A 21977-nucleotide genomic window follows, 5' to 3' on the forward strand; every position below is an offset into this window, starting at 1 on the left:
TATGAACCTTACAATTATGTAAGCAATATGCATCCCTCTCTACAGAAACATACTCAGATGTTCCCACCTGTATGATTTTAAGTCTTGTATAAATACACGTACAGATACTGAGTTAAAAGTATGCGTGCTGTTTTAGCGCATATCGTGTTCTGTAAGGTGATGCAGCTTTTCTCAACATTTACGTGATCTAGTATAGAGATGTCTTAGTAAGAATGGAATGAGGACATACCTTAAAATATGCATGTATTTTATTGATGACATAGAAGTCATTTTTAAGTTTCCCATATGAAGAATGTTGTGATTTATGTTTCAGACAGATTTGTATCTATTTCTTTAAAAAAATTTTTTTTTTATTTGAGAGAGAGCACAAGCAGGAATAGCAGAAAGGCAGAGGGAGAAGCAGACTCCCTGCTGAGCGGGGAGTCAGAAGAGGGGCATGATCCCAGGGTTGGGAGCATGACCTGAGCTAAGGGCAGATGCTTAACTGACTGAGCCCCCAGGTGCCCCTATTTATTTCTGTGAGTAGTAGAGTGCGAGCTGTAAATTACTGCTTCAAAGGTGAAGGAAATCAAAATTTTTATAGGTACTGTACAGGAGCTCTTGCCCAAGGTTGCCCTTATATCCTTCTTTAGACAGAGTGTATGTTTTTCCTCCTGGCTTCACCAACACTCTTTATTACCACTCATTTTGTCTATCATGAGGCTAGAAGTGATGGCTCTGTATTTATTTGTATTCTACTTACCGGCTGTGATATTTGAGCAATTTTCATTATTGAACATTCAGGTTATTCTGTCAATTAACTTCTGTACATAGAAGAGTAAGGTACAACGGCAGAGGTATTGTCTCTCAGTCCTATTTAATAATTAAAATATTTCCTCCTTGGCTAACACTAATTTTTTACTTACACTATCTAAGAAAAATAGATATGCTCTTGATTATAGTGTTCAATGTATACATCCTACCATGATTCTGTCTTTTGTGGAAGGTACACACTAGTGCGTGCTTGAAAATACCGTATATTCTCCTACATTTAGTCAAAATATTGTAAGATGTTTAACTTTTTAGAAATTATTTGCCCTTTTTTTCTATTGCTATTAGTTTGTATGTTCTATGCAAATAAGCCCATACCACTTAGTAGACAGTCCATTCTGGAGAACATAGGAATTAGCTGTCTATTCTAAAGGGGCTTTTATGTCTGTCTCCAGACTGTCTTGTTCTCCAGCTTCAACATCAGCTCCTCCCTGGCTCTCTGGCCTGCTGGACGTCCTTGCAGACATCAGACTTGCCGTCTGCCACAACTGGGTTAGCCAATTCATCAACGAAATCCTTCCCTCTCTATATATATGTAGAGATACATAAACAGATCTATAGAAACTCAGATATTAAAAATACAAAAGGAATTACATAGAAATCTGTTCTGTTGACTCCTTGGAGAAACCGATACACATTTTCGCAACTCTACATTTTCTTCACCCAACATCAAAGAACTGAACGTAACTCACGCTATTAATTATATACGTGTAATTTGACAAAACTGCTTTCCTAAGTGCTTTTCAAAATTGTTTTTGTATTCTCGTAAAATTCCACACACACAAGAAAGTTCAATCCTAAATTTCCTTTGAAATCTTACAACTGTGGGTGTGTTCAATAGCTGAATTTATGTAGTCTTGATATGTTATAATACTAAGTCTTCTCCTGCAGGCATTTCTTATTTGGGGTTCTTTGTAACAGCTTTATTTGCATAGGATTTCCATGGGGTGTATAATTCACCCATTTAAAATGCACAAATGGACCGGATGGGGAGCCTGGGTGGTTCAATTGGTTAAGTGTCTGCCTTTGGCTCAGGTCGTGATTCCAGAGTCATGGGATTGAGGCCTTCCCCTGGCTCACTGCTCAGTGGGGAGTCTGCTTCTCCCTCTCCCAGCCCCTCCCCCTGCCTATTCTGTCAATTAAAGAAATATAATCTTTTTTCAAAATGTGCAAATATTAGGGTCTTACCTGATTCACACATAGGTTCAAGCAAGCCATAGTCAATTTACAATAAATCACCTCTTACAGAGACTTCCTTCTCTGACTTCACCATCCCCGTCCTCTTACACCTGTGCCTAGGAAACCACTGATCTGCTTATGTCCCTTTTTCTCAGTCTCACTGAGATACAATTAACATATAGCATATTATTTTAAGGTGCATTATGAGTTGATATATGTACATATTGAAAAACATAGTTACTATCTCATAGAGTTACAATTTTTCACGTGTTAAGAATTTTTTTTTTTTAAAGATTTTATTTATTTATTTGAAGACATAGTGACAGCCAGTGAGAGAGGGAACACAAGCAGGGGGAGTGGGAGAGGAAGAAGCAGGCTCATAGCAGAGGAGCCCGATGTGGGACTCGATCGCGGAACGCCGGGGTCACGCCGTGAGCCGAAGGCAGATGCCCAACCGCTGTGCCACCCAGGCGCCGCACGTGTTAAGAATTTTTAAGAGCTCTTCTCTTAGCAACTTTCCAATGTATTGTTAATTATATCCAGTGAACACTGTATATATACACATGATCTACTCATCTGACAATGGACAAGGAATTTTCAATTTTGGCTATTATGCATGTTTCATGTTTATTTTTCTCATATTTGTGAATCTTCTAGGTTTGTACCTGTAACTGACTTCTAGTTACATGCCATAGTGGATGGAAAAGGTGCTTGGTAGGATTTCAATTATAGATTTATTAAGACTTGTTTGTGGCCCAACATATACTCTATACTGGAGAATGCTCCAGGTGCATGTGAGAACGTGTTTTCTGATACTGTTGGATGCCTGTGTGTGAAGTCTGTCTGCTTCCTATCATTGTCGTCTCACCTCCCCTTATTGATTTTGTCTGGATAACCTAGCCACTATTGAAGGCACAGGACTGAAGTCCCTCTCTAATGAACTGCTGTCTCTTCCCCTGTTCTTGTCTGTTAATAGTTGGTTTATGTGTTATGTGCTTTCATGTTGGGTGCCAAAATAATTATAAGTTGTATCCGCTTGTTGAACTGACCCCTTTATTACTTTTCATTTTTTAAGGAAAAGCAAGTTATATTTATTTGAAAAATGTAAAAGATTACTATAGATCTATCAAACAAAATTAGTTTTTAAAAGTAAGTGACTTCTTTGTATCCAAATTGTAAACAAATCAACACAACAATCCAATGCACACAAAAAAACTGGTTTTTGCTCACGGAGCGGAAAGCAAGAGAGAGAGATGTCTTGTCACTACAGACTCTACACGAATATACAAAACTACAGCTTTAATGTAACGTAAACAAATCCTAAGCACACGCGTCAGCTACCTTTCTCCACCTTTAAAGGACTGAATGTTTTATATTTACTAAATGCATATATACTGTATACAACTGGTAGTCACCTGTAAGTTACATTAAAAACCGTGAACCAACTAGAATGTAAGGGGTTCTTATGGGAAGATGTACATTTCAGAAAAAACCCAGGTTGAACTAAATCCACTATCATAACTATGGCCAAGGTGACCCAGACAAAGCCTATCATTTGCAGCCGTATATAAAGAAATACTGTCCAGAAACAATATCAGAAATCTTCCCGAAGGGCATTATGGTAACCTCCCTGAAAGTACAAGTCATTTATTTAGGGACTTTAAATAGCAGATAACAATGTAAATTAAGTAACATGTGAAAAAAATAGGCATTGTATAATAGCAAGATGTTAGACAACTGATACTGTGGAAAAGATTTATTACCTGCACAAGTTAGTTTTGATAAACTATAGGCTACTTGTTAAAGTAAATTGCCAAGATTTTCACTGCACCTGTATTTTTCTACACGTAGCAAAACCTGAAAGCAACAGGTCTCTCTCAAATTGCTGCCCAGGGTTTTTCCCCCCCCAACCCTCAAAACACAGAAAAAGGTTTTTGAAAATAACTACTTGTTTTGAGGTACAAAACCATTTCTGCAAAATCATGTTGGTTTTGAAAGTGGTTAAGTACTACTGAGCTACACCATCCTACTAATCGTATACTTCCAAAACCAAAATGGGGGAAAACCCTTTTTGACATCCTGCCGAACACCACGTAATTAAAAACACTGCACAAAGTGAGCCCTTTATTTTATAATGACCTTTGCCCTGTTTTACTGCACTCTCTGGCTTACAATTTATTTATTTTGACGACGGAAGCATAGCTGTCCTGCTTTCTTTTCGATTCCCTTTGCGTAAAACATCTTTTTCCACGTGTACTTTAAGTCTCAGTGTGTTCTTAAAGTTGAAGTGAGTCTCTTGAAGACTGTATACGGTTGGGTCTTAGATTTCTTTCCATTCAGGCAATCTGTATGCTTGGATTGGAGACTTTAGTCCCTTTATATTTCAAGCATCAATACAAGTATGGAGTTACTGTTGTCATTCTTCTGTTTTCTGGCTGTTCAGAATGATTTGTCCCTTTCTTATTCATTTGTTATCTTTGTGAACTGATGATTTTCTGTAAGAGTATATTTAGATAATTTTCTCCCTATCTTTTATCTACTACATTTTTTTCATTTTGTCATTACCATGAGGCTTAAAGAAGATATCTTATAGCAGTCTATTTTAACTTCTTAACCAGCTTAATTTTGCATATTAAAACACTTTCAGGACTCCAGTAATTCTTTAAAAATGTTGATGTCCAATTTCCTCTCATTTTAGGGAAGAGTTAGCTATTCTCTGAAATCGATAAGAATGTCTTCATTTCAACCACATCAGTTCATACTCTCTAACGATTACTATGATGAAGATACATCAGTACTTTACTACACTGCTATCTCTCTTCCCTTAAAGACCAATTAGTAAAACATTTAATTTGTAATATTCGGATGTTTTTTTGGTTTTAATAAATGAAGAATGATGTTCTGAAAACCCACTTCATGATGACCTCTATCAATGTTAGAACCACAAACAGGATATCCATTTAGATTTTTTTCATATACTGTTTTTATGTTCTACTGTCCTTCATCTTCCATGGAAAATTAGATATGCATGGATCCCACCTAAGGAAAAAGGGCATCTCTTATCTTTGACACAACAACAATACCTACATAGTTTCACACACCCACCAGGAATAAATGAATTTTCTGAAGAGTTGTGAGAGTAGAAACACACTGATATTCAAAGTCACAAATCTCATATAGGGTCAATGGAAATGCACGCACACTGAAATTACACCCATGCAAAAATCCATCCCTTCCATCTTTTGAAGCAGAATAGCACACACATTATCTAACTGACTAACTTTGTACTATTCCTCTTGATGTTATCTCTGAAGAGAGTGACTGATAAACTGCTTTGTACTGTAAATTCTGTGACATTTATTGACATTTGATGTTCAATTAAATACACTTCTACATACTTTTATCTTTCAAGTTACTTTTCTTCTCTGAACTCTCTGATGAAGAAAAAGTCTTTCTTCATTCATTAGGTCTGTACAGTACAAACCAAGACTGCATTTTTGGATACTCAGTAAGGACTGAATTGCACTTAAAGGCTTGGCCGCTTTCTTGACATGTTACTTTGGCTCTTGAATGATAATGATGAGTTTGAGCAAGTTATGATTTCCAGCTAGAGGTTTACCACATTCTTTCCATTTGTAGTATCTTTCCTCAGTATGAACTCAGTGATGCTGAGTAAGGCTTGAGCAGTCCAAAAGCTTTACCGCATTCTTTACACTTAGAAGGTTCCTCTTCAGTACGAATTCTGTAATGCTGGAAGAGGCTTGAGCACTATGAAGGGACTTGCCAAATTTTTACACTTGTAAAATCACCTCCGCTATACATTCTGATAAGGAACGAGGGTTTAGCGTTGCTTAAAGGCCTTGCCACCTTCTTTACACATGTATAGTTCCACACCAATATGAGTTCGGATGTGGAGTTAGGGTTCAGCAATCCTTACAAATTCTCTCACAGTCTTAAAATTTCTAACACTTGCTCTAGTATGAATTCTGTAATGTACAATTAGGTGGGACTGCTGGATAAAAGCCTTGCCACATTCTTTACATTTGTAAGGTTTCTCTCCAGTATGAATTCTATTATGTTGAGTAAAGCTTGATTGCTGGACAAAGGCCTTGCCACATTCTTTACATTTGTAAGGTTTCTCTCCAGTATGAATTCTGTAATGTGGAATAAGGGCTGAGCGCCAGTTAAAAGCCTTGCCACATTCTTTACATTTGTAAGGTTTCTCTCCAGTATGAATTCTGTGATGTTGAGTAAGGCCTGATTGATCGATAAAGGCCTTGCCACATTCTGCACATTTATAAGGTTTCTCTCCGGTATGGATTCTGTGATGTTGCCTTAGTTGTACATGGTGGTTAAAGGCTTTGCCACATTCTTTACACTTGTAAGATTTCTCTCCAGTATGAATTCTGTGGTGTTGAATAAGATTTGATTGCTGCTTAAAGGCTCTGCCACATTCCTTACAATGGTAAGGTGTCTCTCCAGTATGAATTCTGTGATGCTGAGTAAGGTCTGAATGGAGGACGAAGAGCTTGCCACATTCTTTACATTTATAAGGTTTCTCTCCAGTATGGATTCTGTGATGTCGAGTAAGGTGTGAGCGCTGGACAAAGGCCTTGCCACACTCTTTACATATGTAAGGTTTCTCACCAGTATGAATTCTGTGATGTTGAGTGAAGCTTGACTGAAAGCTAAAGGCCTTGCCACATTCATTACATTTGTACGGTTTTTCTCCAGTATGAATTTTGTGATGTGTATTAAGGTGTGACTGCTGGCTAAAGGCTTTACCACAATCTTTACATTTGTAAGGTTTCTCTCCACTATGAATTTTGTGATGTTGAGTAAAGCTTGAATGATGGATAAAGGCCTTGCCACATTCTTTACATTTATAAGGTTTCTCTCCAGTATGGATTCTGTGATGTTGACTAAGATGTACATGGTAGTTAAAGGCCTTGCCACATTCCTTACATTTGTGAGGTTTCTCTCTAGTATGAATTCTGTGATGTTGAATAAGGTTTGGTTGCTGCTTAAAGGCCTTGCCACATTCTTTACATTGGTAATGTTTCTCTCCAGTATGAATTTTGTGATGTTGAGTAAAGCTTGATTGAAAGCTAAAGGCCTTGCCACATTCTTGACATTTATAAGGTTTCTCTCCAGTATGAATTCTGTGATGTTGAATAAGGTTTGAGTGCTGGATAAAGGCCTTGCCACATTCATTACATTTGTAAGGTTTCTCTCCAGTATGAATTTTGTGATGTTGATTAAGTTGTGATTGCTGGATAAAGGCCTTGCCACATTCTTTACATTTGTAAGGTTTCTCTCCAGTATGAATTCTATGATGTCGAATAAGGCCTGAATGCTTACTAAAGGCCTTCCCACATTCTTTACATTTGTAAGGTTTCTCTCCAGTATGAATTCTGTGATGCTGAGTAAGGGTTGAGCACTGCTTAAAGGCCTCACCACATGCTTTACTTTTGTAAGGTTCCTCTCCACTACAGATTGTCTTCTGTATAGGTACTCTTGATGACCCACTAGACATCTTCCCAGGCTCATTAAATCCGAATGGGTTTTTTCCCACATGAATTCTCTGATGATCGCCCACACTGAAGGATGGGTTAAAATCTCTTTCACATTCATTACCATTATAAGGATTCTCTCTTACATACATAGTGTTATATATAAGGTTGGATCTTTGATAAAAGATGTCCCCACACTTAATACGTTCAAAATGGTTCTCTTGAAAATGAGCCCTCAGATGTTTATTAACATTTGAGCCTTGATCTAATTTTTTCTCACATTCACTGCCTTGAGCAATTCTGTCTCCACTAAAAATGCTCTGATAATTTTGTTGGGTTGAGTCCTCGGTGAGACACTTGTCAAGGGGACCCCGCTTAGCAGTTGTTTCTTCATTTTTAAATCTCTGAAGTGTGGAAATATTTGACTGAAAGGTCAATCCAATCCTATTTTCAACACTGTTCAAATCATTATTTTCAGCATGGACTAGGTAACGTTCCAGATTTTCCACATTCTCTATCCATAAATATGTACGCTTGAATAGTTGATTGGAGTTTTTGCTTACAGAAACACCCTGCTTTGCAGAAAGAGTGGACTTAAAAAGGAAGGTTTTACAAAATATTTTATATCTTTCACCATTATGGGCAGTGAGATTCTTATTATGGGCGGCAGTCTCAATTTGGACATATCCTTTACGATCATGATCCCAGTCTATCATTAAGTGTAACTTGTCAAGGACGCTATGTTTATATCGACCCACTGACACATTTTGAAATGAAGCTTCTTTGCACGGCTCTGGCAGGAAGCTCAGGCTGCCATGTGAAGATACCGCTGAAAGATTGAATAACAGAAAAGTCAAGTCATTCCACTTACTATTTTCAGACGAAAATACTGATGACGTCTAACATACAACCATAAAATCAATCAGAGAGCGTCAGCAAGATAACTGAGAAGGAATCATCAGGACCTCATTCCTCCATGGACACACAACTTGCACACAACATACTGACTACATAGCTTAATAGATAACTCTGTAGTACTGTCATGGTGTAATACAAATCCCTCTCCTCTTCCTCAAATAATCAGGAAAAGTACCATTATGTGCCCAAAATCAGAGGAAGGAAGGAATTTTTTAAAAGACTTACTTCAGAGAGCGAAAGAAAGAGACAATGGGAGAGCATGAGCGAGAGGAGGCCCAAAGGAGAGGGGCAAGCACAATCTCATCTGAGCAGGGAGCTGACCCAGGATTCAGTCCCAGGACCCTGAGATCATGAGCTGAGCCGAAGTCAAAGGCTTAACTGACCAAGCCATCCTGGCCAGGGGAAGAAAGGAAATTTAAAGATAAAACAGAAATGAACAAAATAAAATTTAGCAAAAATAGGGAAATATCAACAATAGATGGATTTGGTTTTCAGAAAAAAAACAAAAATGAAACATGATAGACCTGTAAGTAAATCAAGTTAGAATGAAAGAGAAGACCAACTAAAATCGGAAGCCGTGAAAGCACAGTATCACTGATATCACAGAAATAAAAATAATTATGAGGTAATGATACATAATTAGATGCCAAGAAACAGATACCAAAAAATAGCAAAGACATATAACCAACCAGGACTCCATCCTGAAGAAATATTTTTAAAAACCTCCACTAATCTACAACTACTTAATAGACTGAAAAAATAATTTTAAAAAACGCTCAGCAAAGTCGTTGTCAGAGGAGTTCACTGGATAATTCATACAAATATACCATGAGAAACTACTTCAAATCTCCTCACACATGTCCAAGGGGTAAAGAGAAGGGAGCTGCTGAGAACACTCTCTGTGACACCAGCACTACCAGGTTATGGAAGCCAAAGTACCGCTGCTACAAGGAAAGGCTGCAAGCTACCACCTGTGAGGAAGATTCCGGCAAAGTCGACAATAAAGTACAGCCAACTGAATCAAAAGCACAATTTATACCACTTGACAACATAAACAAGTAAGAATTCTTCCGGGAATTCAAGGCTGTTTCAACATATGGGATACTGTCAATTTGAGCCTGCACGTTAACAGAATGAGTGTCAAAAATGACACCATCTGGAGCAGCTGGGTGGCTCAGATGGTTAAGCGTCTGACTCTTGATTTCAGCTCATGTCATGATCTTAGGATCATGGGATCGAGCCCTGTATAGGTCTCCCCTCTCAGCATGGAATCGCCTGTCCATCTCCCTCTGCCTCTCACCCTTCTTGTGGTCTCTCTCAAATAATTAAATAAAATAAAAATAAAAATAAAACATGGAGAAACATAAACTCATAGAGAATCGTCTCCCAACAGTATCCATCACTCAGGTTGACCCTGGTTGGCTCCTGCCTCATTTTCCCATGTCAAATACAGCACCTTGTCAAATACTCCTTAATCTGACCCAGGATCTGGGAGAAAATCTATTCGATTTACATCATGAAACACTGTTAAAGACTATGATCCCCAGGATGCAACAAAGAAGAATCATGTGAGCTGTAACATTCTCTTGTGAAGGTCCCCATAGCTCTTATATTTGAACAGGTAAAAAAAATCCGAATACCCATGAGAATTTCCCTTCAATTTCTGTTGTGAGCTTTCTAAGGGAGAGGGGTGAAGAAAGAACGGAGCAAAAGCATACAACTTACATGCATCTGAAAAGATGAGAGGATTTTACATTTCTTCCCAGGAACAGTAAGCCCTGCATGTAGGGGAATCACGGCACATTACAGTAAAAGGGCTGAGGATTGGGAAACACATAGGAATTAGGGCAGAGGTGTTCAGGAAGCGTCAACGGGGAATATTAACAACAGCCATGTAGACATAAAAGATGCAGGAAGTTGATGGGGCGTCTGGGTGGCACAGCGGTTAATCGTCTGCCTTCAGCTCAGGGCGTGATCCCGGCATTCTGGGATCGAGTCCCACATCAGGCTCTTCCGCTATGAGCCTGCTTCTTCCTCTCCCACTCCCCCTGCTTGTGTTCCCTCTCTCGCTGGCTGTCTCTCTCTGTCGAATAAATAAATAAAATCTTTAAAAAAAAAAAAAAGATGCAGGAAGTTGAGTCAAATGAAACCGAAGTGTCACAATGACAAAAGTACTTTGGGTGGCTCTGAACTGAGGTGAAGACCTGTAGGAAATGTTGATCGTATGAATAGACATGATCTACTGCTTGTGCCTCTACTGGATGGAGATCAAGGAACCGCGGGTGTAGCTCAGGAGCTCACAACGTGATTTCAAGGAATAACAACAATGCTCGATACACCAAATGTATAATTTTCCTCTGAGATCCATAATACTATCTCCATAATAGGTTTTCCTTCAGGATGTTCTGCTGCTCATTCGGCAGTGACATACAGAGGAAAATGAGAAACCCGTGGACTTGGAAGCTTTGCCTTGATCTCCTTCCAAGCAGGGTACAGATGGCTAATCTCAATGGTCTAGAAGACACCCAAGACCCCCACTGCACTACAATGGACACACCCCTGGCCACTCTGTAAAGATACCAAAGAAGTCGACACCCAAAATCATGACAGAAATCTCATCACCCAAAAGCTGTCACTCTTGGTGGGACTCTAAACTTTAAAGACAATGACCAATGGGTTGACCATACTCATGTGTGGCAGTAAAATCTCTAGAACTTAACCTAAGCCCAGGGAAGTAAAGAGAGAAAATGGTAAAGACAGCTATCAGTTTGCCAAGATTCCAGCTACACTCTATGACAATTACATTATTGGTACCGCCAAGCACTGAGAAGGCATTCCGCTGTGGGAATACGGGAATCACCATTCACAGAGCAGCTGGATGGCTCAGTCGGTAGTCCATGCGACTCCTGAGCTCAAAGTTTTAAGGTTAAACCCCATGTTGACTACAGAGATTACTTAAAAATAAAATCTTAAACAATAGAAAACCTCAGTCACTACACAAACCACAGAAGACGTTGTTTAATACATTTCTGAGCAAAACTAAGACAATTAATGATGTTAGTAGAAAAACAAAGATTCTGGGGCGCCTGGGTGGCACAGCGGTTAAGCGTCTGCCTTCAGCTCAGGGCATGATCCCGGCATTGTGGGATTGAGCCCCACATCAGGCTCCTCTGCTATGGGCCTGCTTCTTCCTCTCCCACTCCCCCTGCTTTTGTTCCCTCTCTCGCTGGCTGTCTCTATCTCTGTCAAATAAATAAATAAAATCTTTAAAAAAAAAAAAAAAAGAAAAAGAAAAACAAAGATTCTATTTCTGTGGTCTTCATATAAGAAAATTTCTAAAAATGGTAAAAAACACTAAGCATAGGGGTGCCTGGGTGTCTCAGTCGTTAGGCGAAAACATGAAAATGACATAAACTACCAAGTTTTGGAAAGTATGTGGATAAGCCAGAACTCCCATATAGCGCTAGTGGGTGTGAAAAATGATACAAAGATTGTGGGGTGGGGTTTGGTAATATCTGTTAAAGCTGAATACATATTTACCGACAATTCACTCCCACATACATAGGCAGCAGATATTCGTACATGTTTTGCTAGAAGACAAACTGTAGATTTTGCATGCCAGTACTAGTCATCACAGTCATAGCCTTAGAACCATCCACTTGCCTATGAAGAGTACAATGCTGCAGTCATTTGATATTCACACAATGGAACTGGATCCATCCAGCTCTAACGAATGGTGCATAGCAGCGCGCCGTAATGCAGATAAATGCCAATTACAAAACAATTCCAGTCCCCAGTGCCTGGTTACATTTACATAAAGTACAAAAACCAGGACAGGAATCCATTGCCTTACGTGTTAAAGGAGCACTGAGCTTTGTGGAAAGTTACTGAGGAGCTAAGGGGAATTGTGAGGACAAACAATATTCTGTTTCTTAATCTCAAGAGATTATAGATATGTGCGCTGTCTGCGAAATCCCACTGAGCTGTTAACCTATGATCTGCATGTGTGACTTTCCTTAAAAAAAATCATTAAAAATAGATGCATGTTTAAAGGTAAGCATCATAATGTACATATATGGACAAGTTGAAATTAAAGTTAGGAAGTAACTTCACACTGTGACTAGATTTTCGTACCATATGGTAATATACAGCGAAAGCATATGGTACTAAGTATACAGGAGTCACAAAAAAAGAATGAAATGTTGAATTATTTTCTTAAAATGCATACAGGAAAACACATGAAAAACCAAAAAAAATAGACAGGGTGTGAGGAAAAATATAAAAAAATGTACTTCCAAACCCCAATATCTCCATTAGAATATTAAACCTAAATAAATCAAATGTTCCTGGTAACACTCAACTTTGCTTGAATATATTCCACTGAATTTTCCTAGAGCTGTAACTAAAACATGACGATGAAATTGGAAAAACAAAAACAAAAAACAAACCATGTAGTGATAACCAATCAAATGTGTAGCATGGCAAAAATAAATTGTATAATGAATAATCTTTAATACCAAAGGATTTTTTTCATTCTTCTCAGTAGTGTTATTTTTCAGTATCTACATGTATACTCTATTCTATTTCCTGGGTAACACAATCTGTGTGTGTGCATATTTATACACATACACAAACGTATATACATATACATACTTGTATATAGCAAAACATTGATTTTTCCCCCCGGGAGACATTAAAATGTTCATCACAGAGGGCTGACATCATCAAGACGGTCACAGAGGTAGATCCCACTTCCGTTACTTCTCATAATAAACTCAACCAGCAACTACTCACATAAGACATCACCGGGCAATCCTCAGGACTCATGGGTGAGGCTGAAGCAAAGCCTGTACCACCACAGTGATCAACCAGAACAGCACGAGAAAGTTAAGAGGAGCAGTTTCACTATGACCACACAGTGGGCCAGCACAGTGTCCCACCACGAGGGAACCCAGAGGACTACGAATCCTCCACCAAGAAGTGAAGAGCCCAGAGTGGGCCTCCAACATTCCTCAAATGGCAGGCCACTACCCTGGTTGCCCACTTAGGTCTGACTTTAAGGGGAACCCTGGGGGAATCTGCAGAGCTGGACCACTGTGGATCATACAGACACGGAGAGGGTGGGTAAGGCTTAAGGCAACCAGTGCTCAGATCTTTGAAGACTGCCAGACCAGACTGTCTTCCACCTTGTGGTGACACCCAATGGGAGAACCCTGTGACTCTGCCCACTTGTAGAGTTGAGATGGACCCACCTAGTCAAGGAGATCTGTCAGAAGCTGTGCCTGACTTGGATCTCCAGCCAACAAGTTGAACCAGAGCATGAAGGCCATTCTATGGCCCTGTCTGGGCAGGTATGCAAGTTGGAAGTCACTTCCCACTGCTGAGCATACCTCCACTGCTGAACATAGCCTACACTTACGCCCCATCAGGAAACCTGAACAAAGACCCTGGGCAATCCTACAGCCTATCTTTTAGTCCTAGTTGGGGAGAAACCCAAGCCATCAGCATTGCCCAAGTATTGAGTATAACTTCTTATTCTTCATGACCAGGAATTTGAACCACGAACCCAGGCAGTCACAGAGTCTTGCCTATGGTACTGCCCACCAGCAGAGAATGGCCTTCAGTCCTGCAAACCTTTGAACATAACCTCTGGTCCCACTGGACTTGCAAGCATTGGCTTGGCAAACACTCGGGGGCCCACAGTTTTCAACAGACACAGGTCTGGCCCTCTGTGAACGTAGAAAATAAGTTGACATTGAAATTATTGCAAATATTTTAAACCAGAAGCTGTCATAATCCTTAGGATTCCTCTAGAAGTAATGACAAATAGTCATTTTAGAGGCTACATCTGGAGGCTACATTCAGATGACTGGGAATAAAACCTCGCAAACTTGGGGCTTCTGTGTGGTGCAGCTGGTTAATTTCCCAGACTCTTGGTTTCTGCTCAGGCCCTCATCTCAGCGTCCTGAGATCAAGCACTGCCTTGGGCTCCATGCTGAGCACAGAGTCGCTTCGGATTCTCTCTTCTTCCCCCTCTGCCCCTCCTGCTTGTGCTCTCTCTCTCACACATAAACAAACAAATCTTTAAGGGGAAAAAAAAAAACCTCTCAAACTTGCTTTCATTCCAATTAAGTAAAGGAATAGGTACAGATACAAGTGTGAGAAATTCTGCAGGATTCCCACAAATATTTGGCCCAGATAGATCAGCCCAATTTTCAAATGCACACAGGCTATTCGGTTATTTTCCAAGGTTCACTATTCACATTCAAATAGAAAGGAGTCAGCATGAAACATGACTTGTGGGCTTCCTTTCTCATAAAAGGTAAAATCCAAAATAGTCACTAAAGTCTGACATGTTCCTTTACAAAGTGTGTACAACGTACGTCCCATGTTACTGATGCTTTATCTACTGTAGTGCATTTAAACTTCTTGATTCTAGGGGTTGGTGCTAATATTGTTACCCTTTTACGAAGAGAAAGGATTTAGTTCAAAGAAGGTTTATTGATCCACTCCATATCGGTAGAGTCAGGGTTTGAATCTGGATACCCTACGTATGAACAATGATGCACAGAGGTCAAATGCCCTTCCAGAAGCTGACCTGTGCTTGGATTCTCTTTCCTCTTTGACACTCAGTGGTTCACCCAGAAGTCTTCACACTGAACAGCCTCTGTGAACAGAGACTTCAAAGTGAAATTTTCAACTCAAACCACAGACACAGAGCCTGAGTGGCATTCTGCTTGACTATTAAGAACCAGACACAGAGGTCAGGTGTCCAAGGTAAAAACACAGGAAACGTCCAGCACACACGAGTCCACGTTCACACCTGGAGAAGCAGGACTGCAGACTTGTGCGACTGACTGCTGTCTGCACAGGCTACTCTCCTTACGAAGAACGTAAGCATACTTGTGTGCCCAGACACTGGTTCTCAAAGTGGGTTCTATAGGCAGGCCCCGGAGAAAGTATAAGAAAGGAAATTTGGGAGACTGCACCCCAGAACTACTCACATGGGAACTTGGTGATAGACCCCGCAACCTGACACTTACTACTGTTCCTGGTGATTCTGACACAGGCTAAATTTGACCCCCTTTGTAGTAACTAAGTCACAGGTCATCCGTGACTTACCCACAGATAAGTCACTCTAGAAACCGTCCATGTTTGTAGTCACGCTAGTGTTGTGACAAACACACACAACCTACACAACACGTATTTTCTTTATTCATAAATGAACTGGACTCTCACACAGTCTATCTTAAGAGTCCTTCCATCTCTCCCTTCTCTCAGTACCTTCCCTAGATCTTCATGGGATCACCCCAAATACACTTCTGTTCACATTCCAGAATGAAAGCCATCCAAATTCAAGTGAATTGGAATTTACTTAAATATTTTATGAAGTTACGAAATGCATACAAGGCATTAATACACGTTATACTACGATGGCACTGAATATCGCATTCTCAGTATGAAACTGTACTTGAGGACTTTTACCATTAGAACATAAGTACTGCACGCACGTTTAAGGAGCTCTTAATTAGTACTCCATTTGGATGCCGAATAAACGCCCTATGCATTCATGTAAGGACAGGCTACATTTCAGCACCTTTACGTAAGAGCTAGTTTCAGTGCAATGTGTGATTGCCTTTCTGTCACATGCTTTGAAGCAGATCAGAGAACAAGAGCCATTCACAAGTATCTTGTATGGCCACCTGTGCTACACTTAGCCATCGCTCCTTAAACTGGCCCATAGGAGGGAGTTCTGCTCAATGACATGGAGGGAGCAGTGCCGTGGGGAGGATGGCTTTCCCTGAATGAACACAGGAAGGCTTTAAATCAAATTCTCTGAGTCCTATCAGACATACACTGCCTTCTTTTCCCGCAAGGAACATGGTTTGATGCCTGGTGGAGGGGCAGGTATCTTGGGGCCACGAGAGAACAAGGATACACATGATGCCTGTAGGTAAACAATACCAGAGGGAAGACATGGAAAAATCAGGGTACACTCCACGATGTCTGAGCCATTTTATAAGACCTGAGCATCGACCTGCTCACCGTGGAGCTAACACAAAACACACATCTTTTCTGTAAGCATCCATCAACTTTTTCACGGTGGATCTTCCCACAAAATAACAGGCACTGAAAAATGAATTATTATCCTTCAACTGAACCACTGTGAAATGTGAGCATAATATACTACCCAAATTTATCAGTTTCTACAACTGATAAAAACCCTCCTTTCCCCTCGGATCAGGATGGGTATGAAGAACGGCATGGGCTGTGAAACAACATAGGGACGTTAGGACTAAAAACTGCGTGGGCTTTCTGAAGCAGCCACGCTCGTGGCTGGTGACCTGCTCCTCAGGTAGCCCGTGCCTTGCACACAGTCCAGAGCACACGGCTAGATTCATCAACGGGCTGAGCGGAAGCAAGGGAGGGCGCCCTGCCAGCTGTGGGTCAGCAACCCTAGAATGTCAGCCATGTACAATGCATCAGACCTGTGTCGCGGTTATACACCTAGGACACCAGTGTTTCGTGCACCCCCAGCACATGCCTGCTGCTTCTGCCTGTTCGTATCCAAAAGCCTTCTTCATCTTCAATATCGACTCTGTCGAATGACATCTTGAATCTACGCCCACAATGTTAAAGTCATCCAATATCCTCTCTCCACCCACTCCCACGCATCTGCACCTGGAAAGGTACAGTCATCTCTGTCATCCAAGAGCACCTGGCCCTCAGGACCACCCAGGAATTCATGAAATCATGAGGCAAGGATCTGATGTCCCTGAATCCCAAAAAACTACCAGAGTTCCCAAGTCCCCAACTCTGTCATATTTGTTCATCACCAGAAGCTTCTTAAGATCTTGAAATGACCAAAGGGAGCTCCTTACACCTCCTTCCCCCACATTATAAGAGCTGTCCAGGGGCACCTGGGTGTCTCAGTCAGCTGGGCACATGCCCTCAGCTCAGGTCATGATCTCAGGCTCAGGGCGAGTCTGTTTCTCCCTCTGCCTCTGCCCCTCCTTCTGCTCCTGCGCTCGCTCTCTCTCCCTTTCTCAAATAAATTAATACAATCTCTTAAAACTGTCCATATCTGCTTTTAGTAAGCTTTATCTCCCTCTCGAAGGATCCCATTATCATGTTTTATCTGTCCTCACAACTCTGAGTACCAAGTGCCTGAAGTAATCCTGTGGCCCATCGATGGTGTCTTCCTTTCTACCAAGGACATGGTGACGGTATAGTATTTACATCGTACACAGGGTCTCAAATGATCCAGTTACCAACCATTTCCCATTCAATTAAAAATTTTAAAGCTACTCCTAAGAACCTACAAGGGCCTGTGCAGCTCGTGTGGGAGGCAGAGAGCAGGGACAATGCAGTCTCCATAACACAGGAAAGGAGGACAGTGGCGAGGCCTCACATTATAAAGGAGAGGAGGACATGGAAACACTGGAGGGGATCTGGAAGGAAAACAAGTAAAATTTATCTTTCTACATTTAGTCAGTGGTGCAGCCTTGGAGAGGTGTCCTCTCCCCACATGAAGAATTCATGCCAATTCTTTAGCCTAAATATGTTTCATCTCACCTTGGGCTGCACCATCACTCCCAAGACAATACTGTTTTCTTCCTAGGTTTAGAACCTCTGCTAAGCCCTGAGCAGTGTCCCATGCTTGGTCCCTTCAAATGAAAGTTAAAACAACCCATGAATCATGAAGTCCTCAACTTTTCACCTAATCAAACTGTTTAAGAATAAAGTGACTACCTTGGATGACGTCACTTCCAAGCGAAAAGAACAGTAAGTAAAGAAATCTTACTTAGTGCTCTTCTCCACTTGAGAAGCAAGAAGTGAAATGGAGCAATTAAACTATATGGAATTTAAGATGCTCAGTGAGGAATTGCTCCCATATTCGGATGAATTTTTAAACACCATGTCATTTCATGCAAACTCTTCTTAAAATCCCTGAGTAAAACATATAAGCAACATTGGAACAATGAAAATGGAGTAGATCCTACCTGAGAAATAGGGAGGTAGACAAGACATGATTTGCATGGGGAGATTTTCAAGCCAATGTACATGAGATTTAGAAGAAATAAATTCAACACAATGTAGAGAAAATTATTCCCATTATGAATATATACCATTTTTGTTTACTAGGAAATCATGAATTTTGAAATTCGGAAATAACCTTCTTTGCTCCAATATTCCCTTAGCTTCTGAAGATACAGGTACACACACAAACACATACGTACTTCTTCCTAATTATTCTTTTACTCCAAAATATATCTTTAGCTTAATATAACATTGTGCATTCTGTGCATATCAAAACCATAAAACACTGTGTTCTGTAAACTCACAAAAACAAGCAATGAAAAATATAGGGTAAAATTTTATAAATAGCAAATGAAAATTCTGTAGATATGCCTTGTAATTACCTAAGTACCGACTTTGGTCAATTAGCAGTTGTTAAGTAGGATCCCTGGGGACTGGATGATGAGTCATGGTTCAATTAAAGACAACAAGGGACGTGAAATAAAGTTGACTACTCATAGATCCTGGAGGCTGTCCATAATATGCCTTGAGGGACAACAGGAAGAGGTCAAGACTGAGTGCAGGCAGAGAGAAGGGCCAAGAACTGAGGCATCGCATCCCAAGGTAGCAGTATCAGGAAATCCTTTAGCCACACGCTCATAAAAAAACATCTGTATCATTCCTCTTAGAAACATCATACTCCTCTAGCAGTTAAAATAAGGAGGAAAATGTGTATTACCTAAACATGGGGAAAATCATCTCAAATAATTTGAGGTTAAAGACCACAGGCGAAAAAGACTATTAGTGATATCATCCCACTGCTTTAACAGATACAGGTGACTCCTGACTCTTGAATAAAACAGGGGTTCAGGGGTGCCTGGGTGGCACAGCGGTTAAGCCTCTGCCTTTGGTTCAGGGCATGATCCCGGCGTTCTGGGATCGAGCCCCAAATCAGGCTCCTCTGCTGTGAGCCTGCTTCTTCCTCTCCCACTTCCCCTGCTTGTGTTCCCTCTCTCGCTGGCTGTCTCTATCTCTGTGAAATAAGTAAATAAAATCTTTATAAAAAAACAAAAAAACAAAAAAACCACAGGGGTTCAAAGTACCCAGCCCCATGCAGTTAGAAATCCATGTATAAGGTTGACTCCCTAATATTTAATTTCAAGAGCCTACCGTTGACAAGAAACCTTACCAAAAACAGTCAGTTAGGGAACCTGGGTGGCTCAGTCGGTAAACCACCTACCTTCGGCTCAGGTCATGATCTCAGGGTCCTGGGATCGAGCCCCACATCGGGCCCCCTGCTCAGTGGGAAGCCTGCTTCTCCCTCTCTTGCTCCCCCTTCTTATTCTCTCTCATAAAAAAGTACCCAGTCAATTCATATATTTTATAGGTTATATATGATATTCCTATAATAAAGGAAGCTCAAGAAAAGAAAATGTTAGGAAAATCAGAAGGAAGAGAAAATACATTTACAGAACTGTACTATAATTAAATCTCACTGTAAGTAGACCCACACAGTGCAAACCCATGTAGTTCAAGGGCCAAGTGTACTTTGTGCTTCTGTCTCTTTACGTACAATGTTGATGTATTTGGGGCAGGCTACGGTTTGTGTAGGGTAACACTTCTTTCCCGATAAGTGTTAACACATTAAAATCCATTCAGTGTTACTAATTAAAACATATCAATTTCAAATGCACTCTAAAGAAACCACTGCAGGGGTGCCTGGGTGGCTCAGTCCTTAAGCGTCTGCCTTCGGCTCAGGGTATGATCGTGGTGTTATGGGATCGAGACCCACATCAGGCTCCTCCACTGGGAGCCTGCTTCTTCCTCTCCCACTCCCCCTGCTTGTGTTCCCTCTCTCTCTGGCTCTCTCTCTCTCTGTCAAATAAATAAATAAAATCTTTTTAAAAAAATAAAAAATAAAAAAATAAAGAAACCACTGCAATATCAATGTATGATTCTTGTTCAAAATACCTATTACTAGCATTCAAGAACCATTCTTGTTCCTCTGAGATAATGATCTGTGAGTTGTGCTTTTCATGCTTTTCAAACTGAAGTTAATTATTGAGTAAAAGTGGATTTACACTAATTTTACGCCCTTTACAGAAAAGTTTGCTATGCTTTCTTCAGATATCTGCAAAAAATCTCTCCATTTCAATGGCATAGCTAATGTTCTTAACTTCTATTAATTGCTACTATGAAAATACATCCAGATTTTAATGAATTGCCAGTGTATTCTCCTTAATCAGCATCTGGCCAATCTATTGATTTTTTAAAGATTTTTTACTAATTTGAGAGAGAAAAAAAAAATTGAGAGCAAGCGAGTGTGACTGAGCAGGGGCGGGGCACGGCAGAGGGAGAGGGAACCCCCATCACACTCCACTTCCTGACACTGAGATCAACACCAGAGCTGACACCAAGAGTCAACGCGTAACTGACTGAGCCACCGGGAGCCCCCTGGCAGATCTATTTAAAAATCAAAATGTTTCTCTATCTTACTTTATTTTCATTATATTTTTTTAGAAGCTTTGTCCATTTCTTTAGAGAAAGAGCGTGTGAGAGCATAGCAGAGGAGGGCCAGAGGGAGAGGGAGAGACAGAATTCCTAGCAGCCTCTGCTGAGCATTGAGCCCAACGTGGGGCTCCTTCCCAAGACCCTAAGATCATGACCTGAGCGAAATGGAGAGACGGATGCATAACTGACTAAGCCGCCAGGCACAGCTCTCTATCTTACTTCACTGTAAATAATGATTCCCTGAAGACTTACTCCACCATGATTTCTATCACTCTTATACGAGAATATGAAACCATGACAATGTTGGCGAACAGATGTCCCTCTGTGAGAGATGAAGAAATACACCTGGGCGTTTCCAACTGATTTTCATCCCAGCAGAGCTACTGGAACCCCATTTTAAGGTCTATCTTCCTCCTCCTTCAGACTTGGACGTCCCTTTGTCATCGACTTCATTCATTCCCACCTACCTGGATCAAAGAGTACTGCCTTGTTCCTCTTCTCACCCCACGGTTCCTTCCTCTGCTCCAAAAGGGAGACCAAATCAGGCTTGGACACAATGACACCTGTTTCATAGAGAAAGGGAAAATAAGTATGGCTGTGGATTCTTGCAAGCCACTACTGGGCTCAGTAGGGAAGAGAGAACATTGTAGAATTCTAGAAGATGATTTCCCCAGCACTGTTCACCAACGGCCCCTAGAGAACATGCAGGAGTTTCAAACACTCACTTCCTAACTTGCACTTCCAAGTTCTACCGAGACGATAAGGTGGCGTAAAACTGGAGTTTAAATGCAGGCAGTACCGCTCCACGCCACGCCAGGTTCAGAACTACCACTAATCGACAGAAATGATGTGACCCTAAGGAAGCGGAAGCTAAAGCTGAAAATAAACATCAGGAAGATTTTTGTCTCCATCTACAAACCCCTACTTATTTCCCTTTCTGCCTGGATCTGAATTCCAGGCATTCCCAGGGGAATCTTCCAAGAGACAGTCTTCAAAAGAAGAATGAAACCCCGAGAGTGGTTGGGA

At 40.7% G+C, this 21977-nt stretch overlaps 1 protein-coding gene across 4 annotated transcripts in view; it reads right to left on the minus strand.

Annotated features, from left to right (window-relative positions):
• The window catches only part of LOC148108326 (KRAB domain-containing protein 5-like), a 52506-nt gene that overhangs the window by 2601 nt on the left and 27928 nt on the right, over positions 1-21977 (minus strand). For 2 of the 4 annotated variants that reach the window (XM_087871144.1, XM_087871145.1), the window contains exons 4-5: positions 21419-21514; positions 338-8331 (exon numbers count right to left, since the gene is read on the minus strand). In XM_087871144.1, coding sequence (XP_087727270.1) covers positions 5906-8331; positions 21419-21514 — 2522 coding nt within the window. In that variant the 3' untranslated portion in view covers positions 338-5905. Of the gene's footprint in view, positions 1-337; positions 8332-14512; positions 21515-21977 lie in introns of those variants that run through there. The other 2 variants (XM_087871146.1, XM_087871147.1) reach the window with 2 other exon arrangements.

Source organism: Ursus americanus, chromosome 21 (genome assembly GCF_024610735.1).
Source record: "Ursus americanus isolate L20-20 chromosome 21, mUrsAme1.1.p, whole genome shotgun sequence".
In the NCBI taxonomy this organism is placed as follows: Eukaryota; Metazoa; Chordata; class Mammalia; order Carnivora; family Ursidae; genus Ursus; species Ursus americanus.